The following is a 20,467-nucleotide window of genomic DNA, read 5'->3' as shown; positions in this document are numbered from 1 at the left end:
ATGCCTGGGAGATCCTGCTTACAGAGACCCTAATTGTTATAGCCAGCCATAGTTGATTCACAAGTTTCTCTTTCATTTTCAATGTGCAGCTTTCCTGAGAAGGATCTGAAGACGAATTATTGCCGTAACCCTGATGGTGAACTTCGGCCCTGGTGTTTCACTACCAGCCCTACTAAACGTTGGGAATATTGCAACATTCCTCGTTGCAGTGAGTGTGATTTCCTGAAATTGCTCCAGACGGTAGCTCTTCTCATTAAAATGATACATGGAGGGGAAAGACAAGAAAACACGGTTCTGAGTAACCTAAGGAAATACTTATGTACCAGGAAAAGTGCACATTAATAAGCAGAATCAATCACTGTATTTGGTACATAAAATCATCTAAGGTCAGTGAGGATGCAGGTGTCACCAAGTACAATAAAGCCAAAGATGTTATGAAAACCCTAATTTGTCTTAGCCACCTTACTTTTCAGTTCACCAGAGAGGCAGGGCATTCAGTTTAGATCAGGTGGTAGTTTTCAGCCGACCTGCTAACTCATGGAAAACACGTAAATCACCATGTGGCCATACTGTGATATTTTACCTGGGTCTGGCCAGCCCAGACAGCACTGCCTCTTTCTTACAAAGGAATGAATCCTGAGAAACAAGTTCAGGCCCCAGAAGAAAAACCTGTCTTATCATTGAGCCAGCTTTATCCATTAAGCTGAGCACACTAAATCTGGACATTTCCAAAGCACTGAGTAATGAGATTAGCATTGCTGTTTGTGGAACTCGACTGCACTTTGAGAAAAATTTTAGTGTTTTTATCTCTAGAGCTTGCTTTCTTATGCATCTGCACTTGGCAGTGCTCTAAGCAGCAGCATGTGTTTGCTAGATGTAGTTCACCTCAGCAGGCTCAATTACAGATGGAAGAATGACTATTTATAGACTTTTGTATGATAAAGTAAATTGTGAAAGTTACCACAGCATCTCCATTTTGTGCTTAAAACTTAAAGAAAGTTTAAGAAACAGACCAACGTTTTAAAGTCATAGTTGTCTCCTCGGGAAATTCTATATGCAGAGTATGTATAATAGATATGCACTGAAAATTCATTTTCTCTCTGCCCTCTGCAGGTTCTGTGCCTCTGACCATTACTTTTACTTTCTTTGCTGTTCACCACATTCACTTTCTTTCACTTCTCCTTCTGCCCCACTTTCCCAATTCACGGACTTCAGAGGCTCAACTCTGACAGATTTTTGCTTTCTCTTAGAATTTTTTTTGTGGCCCTTATCCTTTCTGCCCTTCCACCCTACCCATGTGTATTATATTAATGTTCTCCCTTCATCCCACTTGTTTTTACAAGACTGTATAGGACTACTTACTGCCTTTCCAGTTCTGCTCTCAGAGGACTGCAGGAACAAAGTCTGGCTTGACCTAGCAAAGTTATTTACTGACGGCTGTAAAAGGGCAGACACAGGACATTTGTCTGGCAGCCTGACTGCTTGTGAAAATTTGCACTTTTGTTTTGCTATGGCTTTCAACCAATGTCACCTCTGTTGAAAGAAAAAGATTGCATGTTCAACATTACAGAAAACAAAGGGGTTTTAAATATATTTGAAAGCACTAGTTAGCAACATTTTTCTTTCTTTTTTTTTTTTTTTTTTTTAAATCCTGTTACAGCTATGCGTGTACCAGTGTCTGGCCTGGGCTCCCAGTGTCTTTCAGGGAAAGGAGAAGACTATCAAGGCAGGATAGCCATCACTGAATCGGGAAATGCTTGCCAACACTGGAACACACAGTTTCCTCACAGACATGGCTGGATTCCTGACAGATATCCCTGCAAGTATGCTGAGCCTTCTAATTTTAACAAATACCAAAGAACATAGTTAACTCCTTATTGATCCACATGCGGAGGCAAGAGGAGCATGAGTTTTTCCACAGCTATGTTGATAAGCTGTTTTCTCCCCTTTTGTCAGATTTCATTACTTCTTTTCAGGTCTTGCTCTTAATTTTTTTGTGCATTCTTTTGGGGTTTTTTTACCAGCTTTATTCTCACGTACTTGTCTCATCTGTCCCCTCCACATCCCAATGCAGAGTTATAAGTATTTACTACCTTTATGTTAAAAAGCCCCTGGCCATGTTTTGGCACATTTTCAATGCATTATTCTTCTGAAGAGCTATACTCCAAGGTCCAAGATGCTCCAATACATCCTTGTGCTCCAAGGTCACAGGAGCTGGGTTTGTGGATCATTATACATGGGCAAGGGTAGCTGGGACTGATCAGGCTTTTAGCTCTGTATTTTGATCGTGTGGGTTGTGAAATGGAGCCTGCAAGTTTTCCTGGGCATGTGAAATCCTGTCCATTATCACAGGCCAGAGGGCAGCGTGCACCAGTGCTCATATGCACATGCTCCCAGGATCAGTGTGTGACATCCAGCCTTGCCTGGATCCTACCATAGCAGTTAGGTACACCAATGACATGTGTGTTGAAGTCAGCTTTAACTGACTTAACTTGGCCTCAAAAACAAGAGCAGAAAGTGTAAGCATTGGAAAAGGTCTTCACATATCATCAGCATTTAGACTGTAAATTCAAAGGCTCTTGATTAGTCCCAAAATAGCAGTGCATGAGATAATCTCCAAAAAGAATAAATGTAACCACTGAGTTGAGTTCTGCATACAGCAATTGTTAGTAGTCTTACACACAACTTGTCTGGATTTCTATGAGTAGTTTAAAGCCAGTGTTTCTGTTTCAGGGGCTTAGATGAAAACTACTGTAGAAACCCTGATGGAGAGAAGAAGCCTTGGTGCTACACTACCAACAACAGCGTTCGATGGGAATATTGTGCAATTCCCCACTGTGATGGGACAGAACAAGGGATTGCTGGTATGAGTTGAAGAGTGTACTTGAGATAAGGACTTTAAAACAGTGAAAGCCTTATTGTTTCTCATTATAAATATGTGAAATCTTTTTTCAATCACTTTGTCACTGTTGTTAATTCAGTTTTTCTTCTTGGCATGTTACAAAACCTGACAAATATTGGACTCTTGATGATTAAGGAAGTGCAGTGAAGGATGTAAATCACCAGCTGACCCAACAGAAGAATTACAGGATGAAAGAGATTTTTTATTTTTTATTTTTTCCCCCCCAAAGGTAGGGGGGTTTTAGCAAGTTAATTGAAAAATAAACGAAGAGATGAAAAAGTGATAAATAAAAGGAAATTCTTGGAGAGTAGCCACGAAAGAGAGGACAGGAGCTTCCAAAGTAATAAAAATCTCGTCTGAAACATCCATTAATTTAAGCACAAAAAATAATAAGAAAGTTATAGCGCAATCAAAAGGATAATAGACAGATTAAAGTTTAACATAATGTCCAATTTAGAGATATATCAGGGGCAAAATCACTAGCATCTAATATTTGAAGATTTTTCATGTGAACTTTCTGATCTTTAATTCAAACATGTTCACATATACAGAACTACATCTGACATATGAATGTAAACTGCAAAAGTTTTCTAAATATCTTTGGAAATGCCCTTCCACTTTTCATGTGGGCTATGATGCTCTCACTGGACACTGTCTGTATAAATGTTCATTTTTGTTATCCTGTGTGTTAGATGCTTTATTGTGCCTACTCAGTGAGAACATAAAATTGTGATGCAAGTCACCAGTTTCTGTTCTATGCTGCAGATGTGCCTACGCAGGTTCCCTTGCCAGAGGAGTGTTACAGAGGCAAAGGCCAGAGCTATCGTGGCACAACTTCCATCACTGCATCAGGAAAAAAATGCCAGGCCTGGAACTCCATGTTCCCACACAGGCATGAAAAAACACCAGACAGATTCCCAAATGCGTATGTTTATCTCACCTTTTCTTGCTTTATCTGATAATGACTACTGCTGATTGTCCCTGCCCCTGCAGGGGGGTTGGAACTAGATGATCTTTAAGGTCCCTTCCAATCCTAACCTCTCTAAGATTCTATGATTCTATTATCTTTGCACATCTATGCTTTAAAACATTGCCAAGGAATTTATCTATAAAATATAATTTTTCCAAGACATGGAAAAATTTTCTGTTTGTCTCATTTTTAAAAACTGTGTTTTCCTGTTATTTAAATTCTCAGTAAAAGACAGCTGTGTCCCTTTACTCTGAAATCTGAGCTTCTGTAACTGACACTGGGAGGTTTGTATCCAGAGTCTGGGCATCTGCTGAAATATGCATTTTGTTTATGAATTTGAGACCTTTGCAGTGCCCTTTCTGCTTATTTCACCTGAGGAGAACACAGCATTTATGCTGCAATGCACACAGTCAGATATATTATGATTAGAACTACCATTTAAGTGTTCTTTGTAGCTGGAATTGTGCACCCAGACTTGCATACACTGAATTTTTCTCCTTATCTTAAGACTAATAAAACTGGACCAGGGAGGACTTAGAGAGATAATCATAATTGCTAATGTATCAGTTTTTCATAAGTGTAGGAAAGCAACAAGATGACAATTGCTAGTAAATTCATCACTGCTTGATGAATTTAAGTAGAAGCAGGAAAGCTGATACTTTTCTAATTTTTCCCTTTTTTTATGATGTCACCCATCAAATAAATTGGGGGGGGTGGAATTTTCAGTGCTATTTTAGCATCAGAAATACTGATGTATTGAAACTGGAACATCCTCGGAGGGGATGCTGTTTTTCAAAAACATTTTTAAAAATTGAAATTAAGCTGTGAAAACATGGAATTAATGTGTTCTGGCATGTTCAGAAAAAAAGCATTTCAGTTTTTTTCATTCTGTGACTGTGCTGGGATTCAGGATAGGAAAATACTGCAACTCTGCCAATTATTGAAGAGACAAATTCTACTTCCCCCAGCCCCAGTAACCATGGGTATGGGAGTGCTCCCACTGAATTCAGTAGAAGTGGGTTGGGCTTTTTTGGGGGGTGAAATCATTAGCATAATTATTTATTTGCCATTCTTCTGAATATGAGAAAGAACCTTCTGACATTTAAGAATAAAAATTTTGGAAAAGCATAATTGTCCACTGACAGTTTGGATCTTCCTGCATATTATTATTAATTCACACATTCACAAATTTCACATATTACAGTCAGAATTTAAGCCAGTAGTTGAATTATGTTTCCTTATGCATAAATATATTCATTACTCTGATGTACATGTGAAATGTACCTCTCCACTCATATCACAGCCATAAATGCGTTTGCTGGTAATAGGATATCTGGCAATAAATAAAAAAATTAATACATGCATTTATCTCTGCATAGTACAGATCCACATCTTTTGGTAATATATTCCTATGATTACTTTCAGTCTTATGCAGCATGACTATTGTACTTATTTTTGCAGGGATTTGAGGTCCAACTATTGTAGAAACCCAGATGGTGATAGCAGCCCATGGTGTTTCACCACAGACCCCACCACAACATGGGAGTACTGCAGTCTCAAGAGGTGTGATGATCATATACAAGAGCATGCACCAAATGACCCCCCTGCAACGATGGCTGGCCTGACTACACCCACCACATCTGGTAACAGCTGGCTATAAGTGCCACCTCCTGTAGCGTCTGTGGGTAAAGGAAATAGTAATTTATAAAATATATATATATTATATATATATATATAAAAATAAATAAAAAAAAAAAAAAAAAACTAATCTTGAGCAGGACTGCAACATTGATAGTTGCATCCTTCCTCCAGCTTTCGGTCTGTACTGTTGAATTTTGCAGCAAGTACTCTCTAGTCAGTTCATATCCTGTCGCCTGTATCATTTTACAGTGCATTCTGTAGGAGATCTTTTTCATTTAGGGAAACAAGAGGAAAACAGACACAATTTCTGGTGTTTCTGTAGCTGTGTGATATTGAAATATGATCACAGTGAATTGTAGTTATTGTAGGGATTTTGCTTGTGCTGTGCTTTGTGTTTTCAGGAGACTGACCTTAGCTGCTTGTATTGTTCATGGGCAACCTTGTTTGGCAAAATGTATGCACCAAGATAAACAAGTTTTTGCTCTATCCTGCTTCGTTGTTTTCTTAATTAATAGTCCATATTGTTCAAAGTGCTTCAAGCACAGAGGTCAACTGTGCTTCAAGCACAGTTGGTCAAAATTCAAGCACAGAGGTACATTATGGGGTTGACACTGACAGGCAAGACTTTACTGAATGGGTAGTCAAACTTTCCACGGAATATGTAATTCGCAAAAAAGGTGACAGGGTTGGATAAAAGATACTAAATGAAGCTGTGTACTCTTACGTGCAGCAGAAGAAAGTACTGGAGCAATGTCCTTGGAAGCAAAAATTGCTCTGTCAGTGTGATGGGCTGCTAACTCTGAAATATGCTTCTCATGGAAGGTGCTTACTGATACCAATTTAGCAAGAATCTTGGAGTCTTTTCAGGTATTTGCAATATGTTACAGAAAATGTGTAGCTTGAAGTTCCTTGAAATTTTTTTCCAATTCAGTTACTCTGTACATCCAGGAAGACATTCATCTTGACATACTAAAAGATCACATCACATGGTATGCTTTTGTCTTTCTGTTGCAGACACTAGAGAGTGTGCAAGTCCTAAATGTACCTAATCTGTCTTGTTTCTGCTTACCACCACCACACACAGATTCAGCAGCTAACAACACTCTCCTTTTCCTCTTTTTTCACAGACTGCATTAATGGTAATGGTAAAGATTATCGTGGCACAGTAGCAAAAACTGGAAGGGGCAGGACTTGTCAAGAGTGGAGTTCTCAGAAACCTCATAGCCACAAATATTTCACTCCTGTGACTCATCCAAGAGCAGGCCTGGATAAAAATGTAAACAGCTGCTAAAGCCATTGGTGTCATTGAACATTTTCTCCTTTCTCCATGACCCCTCAGTAAACACTTCATGTTCAGTCTTTATAGACCAGGTTAAGCATATCTGGAAGTCATCATGTTGATAGGCCAGACCTATAATAGTGTTGAAGAGGGAAGGATGCATTTTATATTACCTAGGATGTTGATACTTCAAGCACAGAGGTACAACATAGGGTTGACACTTGATAGGCAAGGCAGCACAAAAGAAATCATACAGTGCTTCCTAGGTTTCTGTAAACCCCAAAGAAATACCTTTTATTGTTTGACACAAACTAAGCAGGCTTCTGGCAAATTCCTGGAGCTGACCTAACCTGCTGTCACTGTTTTAGTGCAAGTCATCCAATGACAAAATTTATTCTCATGAGGCCTTAATAAACACTAGTGCTAGGGTGACTCCTGGTGGATGAAGAAAATTATAGGAATTTTTTATATTTTACTAACTTCACCTAGTGGTTTTGAGAAAAAGGAAAGAAAGAATTTTGTCATCAGAGGAAAGAAAAAGCATTTAACATCCAGTGGAAAAAGTAGTTGGGGGAAAATCATTCAAAGTTTTAGTTTAACAATTTTTTAAAAACATGCGCTTATAGACTTCATTCTGTGGCTAACATTTGGAGTCTTCATTCTCTGTTTTTGTAATTATTACAGTATTGCAGGAATCCTGATGGAGATGTAAATGGTGTTTGGTGCTTCACAACAGACCCAGAAAAAAAATGGGAATACTGTGAAATCCCACGCTGCTGTAATTATCCTTAAAGACTTTTCTGTCCTCTGTTTCTGAAACTTGTCTTGATAGTTACAAAATGTTTTCAATCCAACCATAAAAACTGCAGTAGGCACTAACTCTAGATTTGAATTTAGGTCTGTATGGAAGTTTGACACAATCAGGCACCTGTAACAGTCAGCCGAAGTTTAGAAAACCTGGTATTAAGAATCATCAGTAAGATTTCATAGACAACAATCTGTGTGCTCTTTATCTTCAGTGAAGCTAAGCATTAAGACTTGCTAGATGAATTGAAATATCCAGTGAAGCCGTGAAGTACTCCTTTCCTGGACTCCTCAAACACAGGAGAGGTTTTCCTTGATGTTGATGCTAGTCCTTCCATTCACTTTGTGACAGGGCTAATGCCTCCAGAACCTGCTCTTAGTTGGGAGTGCCATAGATGACATCCTTTGAAACCCTTTTCATTCTCTGCTGTCTTAATTTTTATTCTGATCCAGATGTTAAAATAATCTGTCCCTAGATATTTTCCCTTTCTTTTGGGGTAGCGATTGAATCTCGTCCTAGATATTTTACAAGGTTTCCTTAATGCTTTTTTTCTATTTTGAAATAGTAATCAGTACACAGAGCAGGTGTAGTGTTTGATAAAAAATTCAAAGAAAGGGATTTTACCTTCTGTGGTGCTCTGGCAGTGGGCATCAACAGCAGGTGCAATGTACTGTGAGGGCTGCTTGGCACACCTGGCAGTTACCTCATTTACTTTACTCTTCCCTTCCCTGCCTGCATTTAGACAGATTTTTATTTTTTTTTTAATATATCTGGCAGGGATATGGAAAGTCTGTTTCTTCTTCATCTTATGTATTATTTTTGCTACAGTAACGTCTAGAGGCCAGGTCCCTGCTCTGTTGGACAATGTAGCAATACAAAATAGTGAAGAGTGGTCACTCCTTCAGCAGTATGTGATATTCTTCATGCTGGCCATCACATTCCTCTAAGCATTATGATTGTACACATTAATTTTGTCAACCAGATCTAAGAGCTGCACAGGCAAAAAGAATAAGGAATGATATACAAACAACACATATCACAGCTGTAAAAACCTCTTCCCTGGAACTGCTGTGGTGGAGCTTCGCTTTGAGATCTGATTTCTTTTCAAAGCATCCTTTGAATGTCAGATTTTTAAATTAAGGTGTAGGGGAACCTTACAGTCTCTAGTGTTTTATGACTTTATTAATTGTCTCATACTGGAACTGACAAATTTAACATCCATATCACCATATGCAGCTCTGGAAAGAGTTACCTGGGTCCTTAGCAAGCACCCAAGTTCAAACCATTTGAAAAAGTTCAGAGAGATTTGGATTAGAAAGAGAGTGAACCATGTGAGGGCAAGATTGGAATATTTTATGACAAGAGACAGCAACTCACTTTTATTTATAATCATTTATAGACTGTAATGTTTTAAAGAATTGAGAAGTTGTTATTATTGTCCGGTCAATAAACTCTTCCGCTTTCTTTAGCTCTCTTTTCCCTTCAACTTCCTTACAGATTTTCTTTTGGGGATGGGGCTCACTGTAGTTTTATTTATATTATCTGAATACATACAAATACTTAACATAGTTAACAATTTTTTCCAGGTAAATTAATATGTTTTCACATCAAATGTTATATATTAGCCCCAGTTTTAAATGCTCAAGGTAACGAAAATATAATGGAGTCTAAAGGTTCTGGTTGTTTCTTTACCCTTAGTTTCTATTAACCAATGTAAAGAGTGAAAGCTTAAGGAAGATAAAAAAAAAGGTCATGCCTTTCTTTTAATCTGATTGCACTGTGGATGGCATTACAGAACTGTTTTAAAATTCTCCATTGTAGCATTTTTAATTCTGTAGCTGCTTCTGCGCATGACTGTGGAAAAGTCCCAATGAGGAGTGAGCGAGCCTGTGGGCAATATAGCATGTGTGAGGCAACTCTGGGGTCCTGGCCTTGGCACATCAGTCTCAGGACAAGGTACTGGTATTCCAGACTGTATCACCATCCATGAGCAACAGGGTTTCACAGGGAACAGGTGTTAAAAAGAGACCAACAGGAAACATTGCATATGCTTCTGGACACTGACCTTGGTTTCTATATAAAATGCCATAGCATGTAAAATAAACCTTTTTTTTTTTTTTTTGAATCATAATGTCCACAGATAGCTGTTTACTGGGTCATTAATCCCAAACTCCCCACTTTCTCCTGAATCTCTAGAGGGCAAGACATTAAGTACACCTTTGTTTACTGAAATGGGAAAGGAATAATTGCCACTGAGGATAGTAACAGTTAATTACATTCTGCAGTGGGGGATTTAAACTCAGTAATATAGCCATCAAATCACAACGGGTATGAATGGATTTTGATTATCCCTTATCACCCAGCATCCAATCTGGTTCAAATACAAATTGATGCTGTGACCACCCTAGTCATGTTAGAAGCCATAGGAAGACCATCATGTCTCAGTATAAAAAAATTATTATGCATAACATTTGCACAGTCACAATGAGAGTGACTGAACAGGAGATGAAGAAGTGCTTACAGAAAGGCTAATTAAAATTTCTACAGAGTTGTTGACAGTCATCATAATAAATATTATCTCAAGAAAAGTTAAAAGTCTAGTAAGGTTTATTTAAAGAGCTGGTCCAAAGCAACCCCACAAATCAGAAGGATGTATCCTTTTATTAATAGTTCATCAAGACAAACACATTACACTACAAATTAAATTGTTAGGAAGTATAATTATTTTTATTGAATTCCTGAAAGCAAGAATGACCTGTGGCAAAAATTTCACCTGGGTGTCGTTTCTTTTCACGTCTCATGTTCTGGAGCAAAGCTTGTCCTTTGAAATCTGCATTTTGTTTCTCTTGCCTTTGGCAAAAGACAATCTATGACTGGTAAAAGGTTTGAATAAGGGGCATATTGCCAATTCGATAGTGTTTCCCACGGGGTACAGCATACATGGTGGAGAATTGACTATGCAGTCTTAAATTAATGTGATTGTCTTCTCTATTCTAGTATCAATGTGCACCACTGTGCTGGCACTCTGATACATCCACAGTGGGTCCTTACTGCAGCTCAGTGCTTGCAAGAGTGAGTATCCACTAGAACAAATAATAGACATTTCCTAAATCTGTATGAGAAAATCAACAGAGGAGCAAGATGTACCCCCAAAGGCACTTTCTTTACTCCTTATTTCCTGTCTTTGTTGCCAGTAAGCTGATTTTTATCTTCTGCTCCTCTCTCAGTCAAAGAGCAGCAGAGCACAACAGAGGTTACCTGTTGCCTGCCCTCTCCCCCACCCCAAAGCATGCTGAACAGGGTGCTAATGATGTGCTGGTGCTAACTATACTTGGAAAAACTGTGGCTAGCCGCTGACCCTTAGGGCTTTAGTAGCTGTGAACACTGCAAGAAGGTGCCACATTGTTTACAGCCAATGGGATTTTTCATTGTCATAAAAACCAAGCCATTAAAAAACCCACATTTTCCTTCTCCCCAAGAATAAATGAGGGCATCTATGGTCAGAAACTGGAGCCTGACCATCTTATTAATTGCAGTTCTCCAGGGAAATAACTGAATTTTGTAAGAATGATATTACTGATCACATACATGGATGTGTAATCTCGCCATTGCCATTTCTTCCAGGTCAACAGAGCCTTCCTCCTACAGGGTGTTTCTTGGGATACAGAATCTCAATGCAGCAGAACCATCCCTGCAGATCCAAAGTGTTCAGAAAGTATTAAAGGAACCAACTGGAGCAGACATTGCTTTGCTGAAGTTGAGCAGGTACCATTTCAGTCCAAGCTTTCCACTCCTAACACCTTTATTCTGAAGTCACAGTTTAGTTTAGACTGGAGTTAGCTCTCAGGGGTGATTGTGGGTAATATGAGAGAGCGCGAGAGTCCCTTCAAGTGCTAGCATAGGCATCTGTTCAAGGGTGAACTCTGGGCATATCTCCTGTTGAATGACCCTATTGGCAGAATCCGTGTGAACTTCTTACGCAGTTTAGGAAAGGCAAGGACCAATGAGGATGGGAGGGATTGTCATGGGGAATTCCCACTCGCCACCTGCTAAGAAGCAGCTCCACTGAAACAGGGAGGGTGGAGGCAAACTAAAACGGAGTTGTGTCTGGAGGATCTTCTGCCTGGAGGCTTTTCCTGCTCAGTTCTGAGGGCTGTGAGCCACAACAGAAGATTTGGCCAGAAGGCACCACAGCTTCTGCATGATGCAAGTAGAATGGTCCAGTTTTCCTGGCAGTGCTCCAGGCCAGGCCACATGCGTGTTTCATGAGCTTCAGCCTTGGCCAACAGCTCAGTAAAATCAGATCCTACTTGTAATACAGTAAAAAATCCCGTGCATAACTGTAGTTGCCTGAAGCCCTCTTTTGGGTCTTGCTTAGATGTCTGAAAGTCTGCTCTGAAATGTGTACAGTTATTTCAATGTTATTTGTTCCCTTTTGGGATGCTCCTGAAACTTTTCTACTTATTGTTTTCCCTCTTCTTATTATGCTCACCACATGTGGATAAAAGATCATGAAAAGCTCATGTTTGACCTGAGAGGACATTTCTTTTTTTGAAATTCACCATACAGCTTTAATGAACTTAGAACAATTTCATTTAAATTTCAACTCTGGTGCTTGATTAATCAAAATCCCACTGACTTCAGGTGAGCAGAAGGAACTCATGCTTCACCAGTTTTAATCTTGCTACTGCTTGCAACTGTGTCACGCAATTCCTCTTTCATTAGGTGCTCTATGCACATTTGCACTGTAGATACATGCCTGCTATAGCACCATAGTCAGTTTTGTATCAACAGCACTCACCATCTGAACACATTCTGCATGTGAGATGCCATAAATAGCAGATATAGACATCATCCCCCTCAGTTTCTGACTTAGATCAGCTTTGCTTGTTCTCAGCTTCATTAAATTCCTTCTTTACATTTGCCTTCAGCTTTCTTTGTGGACCTTATTTTTTTCCAAATCCTCACTGTCTGTTCATGAAACAGATCACCCAAGAAAATATGATGCGAGAAGACTGGTTGCTACTCCTATACCTGCATTTTGTGGCAATAGACAAGACTTGTCAGAGAACTGGTGCAGGTCTGTGAAGATCTTGGCAAAAATCATCCCAAAGGAGGGCTGATCTATTGAGGAGGACTACTGTTTTCAATAGAAGTCTAGTCCCAGGTGAATTATGTGCCATTCTCCTTAGAAGATGTATGCTGTCCAGGACTTTAAACTTCCATTTCAATGTTATTGACTGTATTCTGGTGTATCTTCTGAGGACTTGTTCCCTGCTCTCCTATTCATTTACCTACCCAGACATCAGAGACCTCTGAGAAGGTGCCAGTATCCACTCAGTGTTCGTTGCAATCTTGTTCAAAGGCCAGTTCCTTGTGTGCCAACAGGTTTTTTTGTGTGCTGTCTCACCCTAGGGTGGATGTAGAATTTCCTTGGTGTAGAATAGGAGCATAGGTAGAAATGAAATTTATATTTTGATGTTGGGGAAGCAGAAACTGCAATGCGTGATTGCTGTAGTTCAAAAATATTTGCCTGGCTACTGTCACACCAACAGGCTAAACAGAAGCCAGAGTTGCTGTGAGAGCCATACTACCTGTGGAATTAGACCTGAGATGCTAAATACAACCTTGAAGATAAGGGTCCTAGAAGAACAGCACTAGAAACCTAGAGAAACCCCTCATCAATACGAGCTTTCTCACTTCAACCTCCTCTTGTCTAATAAATTTCATGAATTCTTTTGATAAAAGTGGACTTCATCGAGAGGTAAATGCACTAGTTTTGGAAGCTTCAGAACTGATTTCCATTCTTGTAGGGAAAAGAAGGATTAACTTCATGGGACCATGTGAGAGTGGAGTTTTGAGATAACAATCCCGGACTTCAGAGGACTGGAGGATAGAGTTCAAAATTATGCTGGTAGCATTGGCACATCTCTAGCTTCAGCACAGGAGCTGATTACCATCTCCTACCCTCCTGAACTGCTGCATTCACGTTTCATCCAGATTTTTGTGTTGGAGAGATTTTTATTTTAAGATGTGTCAGAGTCAGTTCCCTTTGGCTTCTCATTCTCTTGAATTTTCTTGGGGCTCATGGCCTTGACATGGTCTGATTAAGAACAGGGGGATTTGTTAGTTCCCTTTAATTGGACATTGAAGATCTCACTAGCTATCACATCACATCACATCACATCATCACGTACTTTGAAAGTAATTCTGGGCCTGAAAAGAGATTATAAAGGTTCATTTTACCCTGACTGAACATCTGGAGTTCATTCAGGTCCTTTAACTCTCTTTCACAATCAGAACTAACCTTCACAGGGTAGGTTTCTGACAGTAGTAAATCTCATTTCATGACTTCTTCAGACATACTTTCACTGTGCCAAAACTGTTTGCACTTGTCTGACTCCTAGGGTGATACACCTTCCAGAAGTCACCTCATGTTTTTACATCTACATCTGTAAGTCAATAAGGGATCAGATGGTCCACAGCAAAAAAACCACTATGCAGCATTTTCATCTTCTGCAGAACTGCTTCCCAGGGCCCTGTCCACTCCATATCAAGCTTTGTTCCAGTGCTGAAGCATCCAGGCATGATGTTGTGATAAGAAAGACTTTTATTTTGGTATTTGCTTTATTGAGGTACTAGACTTAGTAATGTGTGAGATACTGAATTATGTTACCCACAGCTATATCAGCCATGTAACCAGAGAAAGGAATTTTCTGCAGCTTCAGCTGTGTCTGCTTATTTACTCATTCATCCATCCTTCCCTCCTGCTGTGAAGTCACTGAAAATGTCCACGACCTCTGAGGCACAGACGATCTGAGATAAGTCAGGTTCACACCACCTGCAAGGGTTACTGGGGGCTGGGCTTGTGCTTGTGCATGTTCCTACAGTAGCAGGGGTAGCCAGAGATCAGTGCTCTAGCACTATGCTGCAAACACACTCGAATTGTGACTGTGCCTGCAGACACATCGCAGAGACTTTCAGTTGCTGTAAAGAATCTCTTTTTTCACTAAGTGACTAGGCACCATTTTACAACCATCTATACAGTTTTAAGGCACCATCACCTTCTCCACTCTTCTCCACAACGTTTCTATGCAGAGTCTTCTGAGTATGAAGACTGAACAAGCTAATGGTAATTTTTCTAAGGATCTTTTAATTATTTTTTTTTTCCAGTCCTGTAACAATTACTGACCGCGTAAAACCAGTTTGTTTGCCTGAAACCAGTCTGATGGTAGAAAGAAATGCAGTATGTTTTCTAACTGCCTGGGGAAAAACAAGAGGTAAAGCATATTCTGTGCAGTTGAAAATTTAGGAATGTTTTCAAATCCTATTCCAAAATATATATACTTATGGGACCTGAAAAACACATTTGACTTAAGATTTAACTAACTTAGAGGTCACCAGGATACTTGATTCTTTTTATTTCTTTCTCTCAGAGCCTGATTTTTCACCCTCATTGCTCACATATACTAACTCATTAAACAAGATAAAAGAGAGGAGAATTAGACTTAAGGCTTTACCACCTTTTATCTCTGTCTATTTTAGTCTTTCTTCAGCTTAGGTATACATTGTATTTGCACAAATAAGGACAATACTCAAATAATGCCCTTGCCTTTAAGTTTGATCTTCAGATATACATTTTTTTTTAACATCTGAATGAAGCTTGTACTTGCTTTCCTGTAGTTTTACTGTCTGCATAGATATCTGCAGACACCTACATTCACTCCAGACTAATAGGATACATGGGCAAGTACCAGCCTCAAGACCTTGTATCTGAGATAAGATGGCATCCCAGGAACCGTGAAGCCTTTGAGTCAGAGCTTGCTCAGATCGAGCCACCTTATGGGCATGGGCAAAATGAGTTGAAGCTGAAAGCTTTTAATGTCAGTAAACCCCTTACCTGAATTTTGTTCACAGTCTGGCATTAAAAACTGACCATGTGGTGTCCTGCTTCCCAGCTCCCACTCCACCTATGCTGAGGGCTGAGAATACCCATCTCTCTTTGACCCACTTTTGCTGCAGCAGGAGATGATTCCTTGTCCCTGTGGCTTCCAGCAGTGATTCTGGCATCTGTCCTTGGTCAGTCCCAGCTCCAACGTACACACTTATCTCCTTGCTGAGCTACACACAAGGGATGCTCTTCCAACCCCATTTGCCAGACAGTACCTTATTAATACTCCATGTGTAAAACAAAGCCAATGGATTCTTCTTTGTGCGTGCATCCACAGAATTAAAACAAAAAAACAACAAAACAAAAAAAAACCAACAAACCAACCAATTAAGAGAACATGTCCCTGTCTCTAGGTTTCACCATAAAAACCTTCCACATAGAATGCAGTACCTTTTCTCCTTTCTTGTGTCATTTAGCTACAAAATTGAAGCTATGAAAATAATGCTGAAGGATAATCACCCTACTATTAGTGTAACTCATCAGCTTTAGCAAGAAACACTTTTCTCCAGCATAGACAGTATTTACTGGCTTTCCTCTCACCTTTTCCCTTCTTACCTTGCATTTTTTTCTTTTTTGCTCAGCTTGCCACACGGTGGCAGCTGCTTCCTATTTTATAGTGATCACAGACAGAAAAAAAAAAAAAAAGGTACAGTCTAGATTTCCTCGGGAAGTGCATTAGGATGGAAAAATCAACTGCATTTAGGCAGTGGAGAAGATGGTCCTGCCATGTTATGAAACAAGTTCATGAAATCAGAGTCCCACATCCATATAAATTGTGTTTTGGGAAAATTCATCCTTGTCTTCAGGAAAATCCTCCTTGTCTAGAAAACACTTTAGGCTTGAAAGAGTTCAAATTAATGTAAAGTAAATCCAGGCTAATATTTTTCCCCCTGAAACAAGCCATTGTTACTGCACCATGATGAAAGCCTACAAACCAACACAATGGCTCATAATACTAAGTTTTTATTTATTTAGCAACACAGTTAAAATAAGAATAATCTCTGCTTGTTGAGGGTAGGCATGATCCAAAGAATTTGAAAGACTTAATAAGATCGTTCAGGGACCTCAGAGACTATAGCAGAGCTAGGGGTGGATTCCAGTCCTTTCATTACTGAGGCTTCACTGGATCACAATGTCCAGGCTACCATTTATAACGGTTATATTTTCTTGGTTGTTCATGAAGGTACCAATACAGACAACAGATTAAAAGACGTTGAATTCCCTGTGCTTGAAAATAGAATATGTAATCGCCCTGAATTTCTGAATGGAAGCGTCAAAAATCATGAATTTTGTGGTGGATTTACTTTCGGAAGCATAGATAACTGTGAGGTAAGAATAATCTAGTTTTGAGTGTAAGCAGGTCAAACAACTATTTGTACTTTCAAGGCTCAGAAATAGCTTCAGCAACTCAAGGCTTCTGCGTGAAGCATAAGAACTGAGGTATACATAACATTTTTTCTTCACTCACATAGTCAACCAAAATAGCAGGGGAATTCTGTAGGGTAATTCCACCTTTTTTTCAGAACTGCATGCTGACATATACTACTCATAGTAGCCTACTTTTGTGAATAGCCCACCTCACCTGCAATAAATCCTGTAATATACTACCTGGACTTCCCTTCGTTCCTAGAGACAGAGTGGAAACTAATGACTCTTTCTGGTGCAGCCTGGAGTTGTACCACATCTTTATTTAATCCCTTGATTAAATAAAGCTTCAAGTACTTCCAGTTTTCTAATTTTCACAAGGATATGAAAAGACTTTTAAAATGTTGTTTTCTTAATGGAGGCTATCATGTTGGGAACTTTTCAATAAAAAGCTGGTAGCTACTCGGTGACAGAGTCAGAAAGGAAATGCTGGTCTATCTGAGCAGGTGTTCAAGACTGCCAGTGCAAATGATATCCTTGAGAGTGTGGACAGTGCCTTCATTGACAGGCTCACAAAACATTGGACATAGGTATTCATATCCTGACATATCTGGATTTCAAGGAAGAGCATTAAAACAATTACATTTGTTTTGTCCAGGATCAAGTAGGTCAAGTAGGATATGGAAAATTAAGAAACTTCCGCTTTCTTGTGTAACTGGCCTCTCAGTGATCTGGGCATGTTCCCACATCTGTGATTGGTAGATCTGCAGACCAGGGGAATGGCCTGGACACTTGGAAACAATTTTTTTTTTCCCTCCCAATTTTTTTACTCCAGTACATCTAATAAAACACACTGTCTCTCTCTCTCCAGCCCTTGCCTCAGTCATATTTTGAGTCCTTCACAGTTACCATGATATTATGCCTGGTAGTATTTTGCTGTTTGCATGTCTAGTGTCTCTATTACTAGAGAGGTCACCTTACTCTCTCTTCTCCTCCCTAGGCTGAAGTTGGAGGACCTCTGGTCTGCCAAGATAAGGACAGATTTATCCAATATGGAGTCACCTCTTGGGGACTGGACTGTACCCAGCCATCAAAGCCTGTTTTTGTCCGAATTCCTAGTTTTGTTTCTTGGATCAAGAATGCAATAGTTGTCCACTGAATCTGAATGCAGGCTGGCTTTTTGGGAAAGCAGTCCCTGTGCAGAAACAGCATTCCAAAAAATTTTAAAGTGTAATAATTCATAAGAATCTTAAATAAATATCATTACTGGCTAAGCATAAGTAGTTATTGCAATGCAATAGCCAAGTCAACCAATTATTATTGTCTGTCAGTGTGTCTGTTTTGTGCCTGGGTAAGTCAACCATGTTACATGTGGCAGCAGCTGTAAGCTTCCTACTTCATCCCTCTCTTTTGAGATGTGCTCCAACTCATGAAAGTGGCTGCCTCTTTGTTCAGACACCTGCTTTTCTCCTCTGTACATGTAAGCAGCTAGCCTATCTCTGTGTACAAGGTCTTCCCACTGCAAGAAACTTTATCCCAATTCAGGCCTGCTTCTGTACCTATCACTGGCGTCTCCTCCCCTTTCTGTTGCTGCTCCAGGAATAAGAAAGTAGAAGCCAAACCCAGCTGCTGCCTTGGGTAAGAAAAGACTAGGCTGTGCCTGTGCTGCGAGGAGCTGGATGAATGCCTGTTGGGGTTGCTTCCTCTTGAGGTTAATGCCCCCCCCTTTCACCACCCAGGCAGAGATTTGTGCTGTGCTGTGCAATCATCTAACCTTCCTAGGTTAGATACTTGCATGTAAAAAACCAACTATTCACTCCAGCAGGCAAAGCATTGAGTTGGATGGCATATGGTACGGTTAAGACATTTGTGAGGCACATGCACAGAAATCCTGCTCTCACTTGTGACATCAATAGTTCAGTCCTGACATAGAGTTCGGGAATTAAAATAAACTGTTCTTTCAGTTTATTTCCAGAAGAGGCAAGGACATCTCAGAGGACTGGACAAGTGAAGCTGGATGTCATGGCACTGGTGCTTGCTTTATTAGGCTCGGCCGCTGATTATTGCTAGGGACATAAAAATGATTAAAGAATGAAGGATTTTTATAGAACATCTATTAAACTGGAACCATCATCAGTACTTTTATAAACTGCTCATAAACAAAGATGATGTTATTGTATGTTAAACTCACACACATAAACACACACACTGACACATGCACATACATACAGTCTGACAAAATATTAAACTAAATCTGAAGGTGATATTCTCACCTCACTGACATATTGTTGAAAAACTCATTGACTCACATGGCTTGAACTGATTCCATTCCACACAGCCTAGAATGGAATATCACAAAATCATTTGCTGCCTTTGCCCTTTTAACATTTCATTTCAGTAAGATTAAACTGGTTAGAACATCCTTCCTTCACTCAAGTTAATGAGTCAAGAACAAGCATGGAAATAAACTTACACATAAGTGACGAGTAGAAACTGCACTGGCAATTTCAATACACACATTGTGTGGAAAATGGAGGTGGCTTGTCCTTCTTTTCTGAGACTGTCATAGAAACAAAGAGCTATAAATATTCATCCTATTTTAGTGACATTTCTAGACAGCCAGTTTCATCACTAGCTGGAACCACCAGTAAACAACACGCTGCTACAGGGATCATTATATATGTTGTATATATTACTGTATAAGTGTGTGGAAAAATACCAGAATAGCACCTTACAATTAGCAGACATTTGCTGGGGTCTTTGCAGGCACTTGGGCAATTGTCGGATAAAATGCAAAATCTCTCCCCACACATTCTCTCCTCTGCTTTTCTAACCAGAAGTGGAATAGTGGTTATGCTTCTTTTCTTCATTTTCTCTTCCACATTCTGATACCAAATAGCCCTGACCCTCATCCAAGGACTCCCCAATAACTCAAAACACTTTGAACAGAACGGTCAAAGGGTTAAACTGCACCATTATGTGCGAGAGGAAGGACTGGTCGGAGTTCAACAACCCTCCTTCTGCATGGGCTCCAGAACTGCAGTCACAGCTGAGTCCTGTGATATGTGGCAGCAGAGACAGGAACTACTTGCCTGCTAAATGCAAAAAAGTGTAGCCATGACCTAACGGCCACCAGTCTTTGAGGAGCCTGAATACAAGCAGATACTCGTTTTCTTATAGACTCTGCCAAGAAGAAAACAGGATTTAAAAGAAAAATAGACATACAGGTTGAATTTCAGGCTCTATTATACACTGCTTCTCCACTTCTGTTTTGCAGCCCCACATGTAAAGGGTGACAGCAGGCTGCGTGCTAAATGCCACGACTGCTGAACTGGGCTCTATTTTCAAGTATTTACAACTGAATTCACTCTTCAGCTGCTTAATTTTAAGGTGGGGAAAAGACTGTGTTTTCTCTTAATCACCTCCAGTAAAGACTGCTGTCAGATTCTCTATGCATTAATGCTTTTCACGTCCGTTAAAGGCAATTGCAGCATCCCTGTTCTTCAAGATATTTTTTCAGTAACACAGAAACCCCAGTAGTTAATTCTTTAGAT

At 39.7% G+C, this 20,467-nt stretch overlaps 1 protein-coding gene across 1 annotated transcript in view; it reads left to right on the top strand.

Moving 5' to 3' along the window:
* Nucleotides 1–18,072, top strand: part of LOC141956263 (plasminogen-like) — a 28,958-nt gene extending 10,886 nt beyond the window's left edge. Inside the window, exons 7-19 of the mRNA XM_074896634.1 lie at nucleotides 90–208; nucleotides 1,661–1,823; nucleotides 2,734–2,864; nucleotides 3,668–3,827; nucleotides 5,334–5,515; nucleotides 6,641–6,789; nucleotides 7,477–7,570; nucleotides 9,436–9,553; nucleotides 10,595–10,669; nucleotides 11,222–11,362; nucleotides 14,771–14,877; nucleotides 16,732–16,877; nucleotides 17,914–18,072. Coding sequence (XP_074752735.1) covers nucleotides 90–208; nucleotides 1,661–1,823; nucleotides 2,734–2,864; nucleotides 3,668–3,827; nucleotides 5,334–5,515; nucleotides 6,641–6,789; nucleotides 7,477–7,570; nucleotides 9,436–9,553; nucleotides 10,595–10,669; nucleotides 11,222–11,362; nucleotides 14,771–14,877; nucleotides 16,732–16,877; nucleotides 17,914–18,072 — 1,744 coding nt within the window. The remainder of the gene's footprint in view (nucleotides 1–89; nucleotides 209–1,660; nucleotides 1,824–2,733; nucleotides 2,865–3,667; nucleotides 3,828–5,333; nucleotides 5,516–6,640; nucleotides 6,790–7,476; nucleotides 7,571–9,435; nucleotides 9,554–10,594; nucleotides 10,670–11,221; nucleotides 11,363–14,770; nucleotides 14,878–16,731; nucleotides 16,878–17,913) is intronic.
* Nucleotides 18,073–20,467: the final 2,395 nt, after the last annotated feature.

Source organism: Athene noctua, chromosome 1 (genome assembly GCF_965140245.1).
Source record: "Athene noctua chromosome 1, bAthNoc1.hap1.1, whole genome shotgun sequence".
Taxonomy (NCBI): domain Eukaryota; kingdom Metazoa; phylum Chordata; class Aves; order Strigiformes; family Strigidae; genus Athene; species Athene noctua.
Note: the sequence above shows the minus strand (reverse complement) of the source record. Positions and strands in the feature narration are given on the sequence as shown.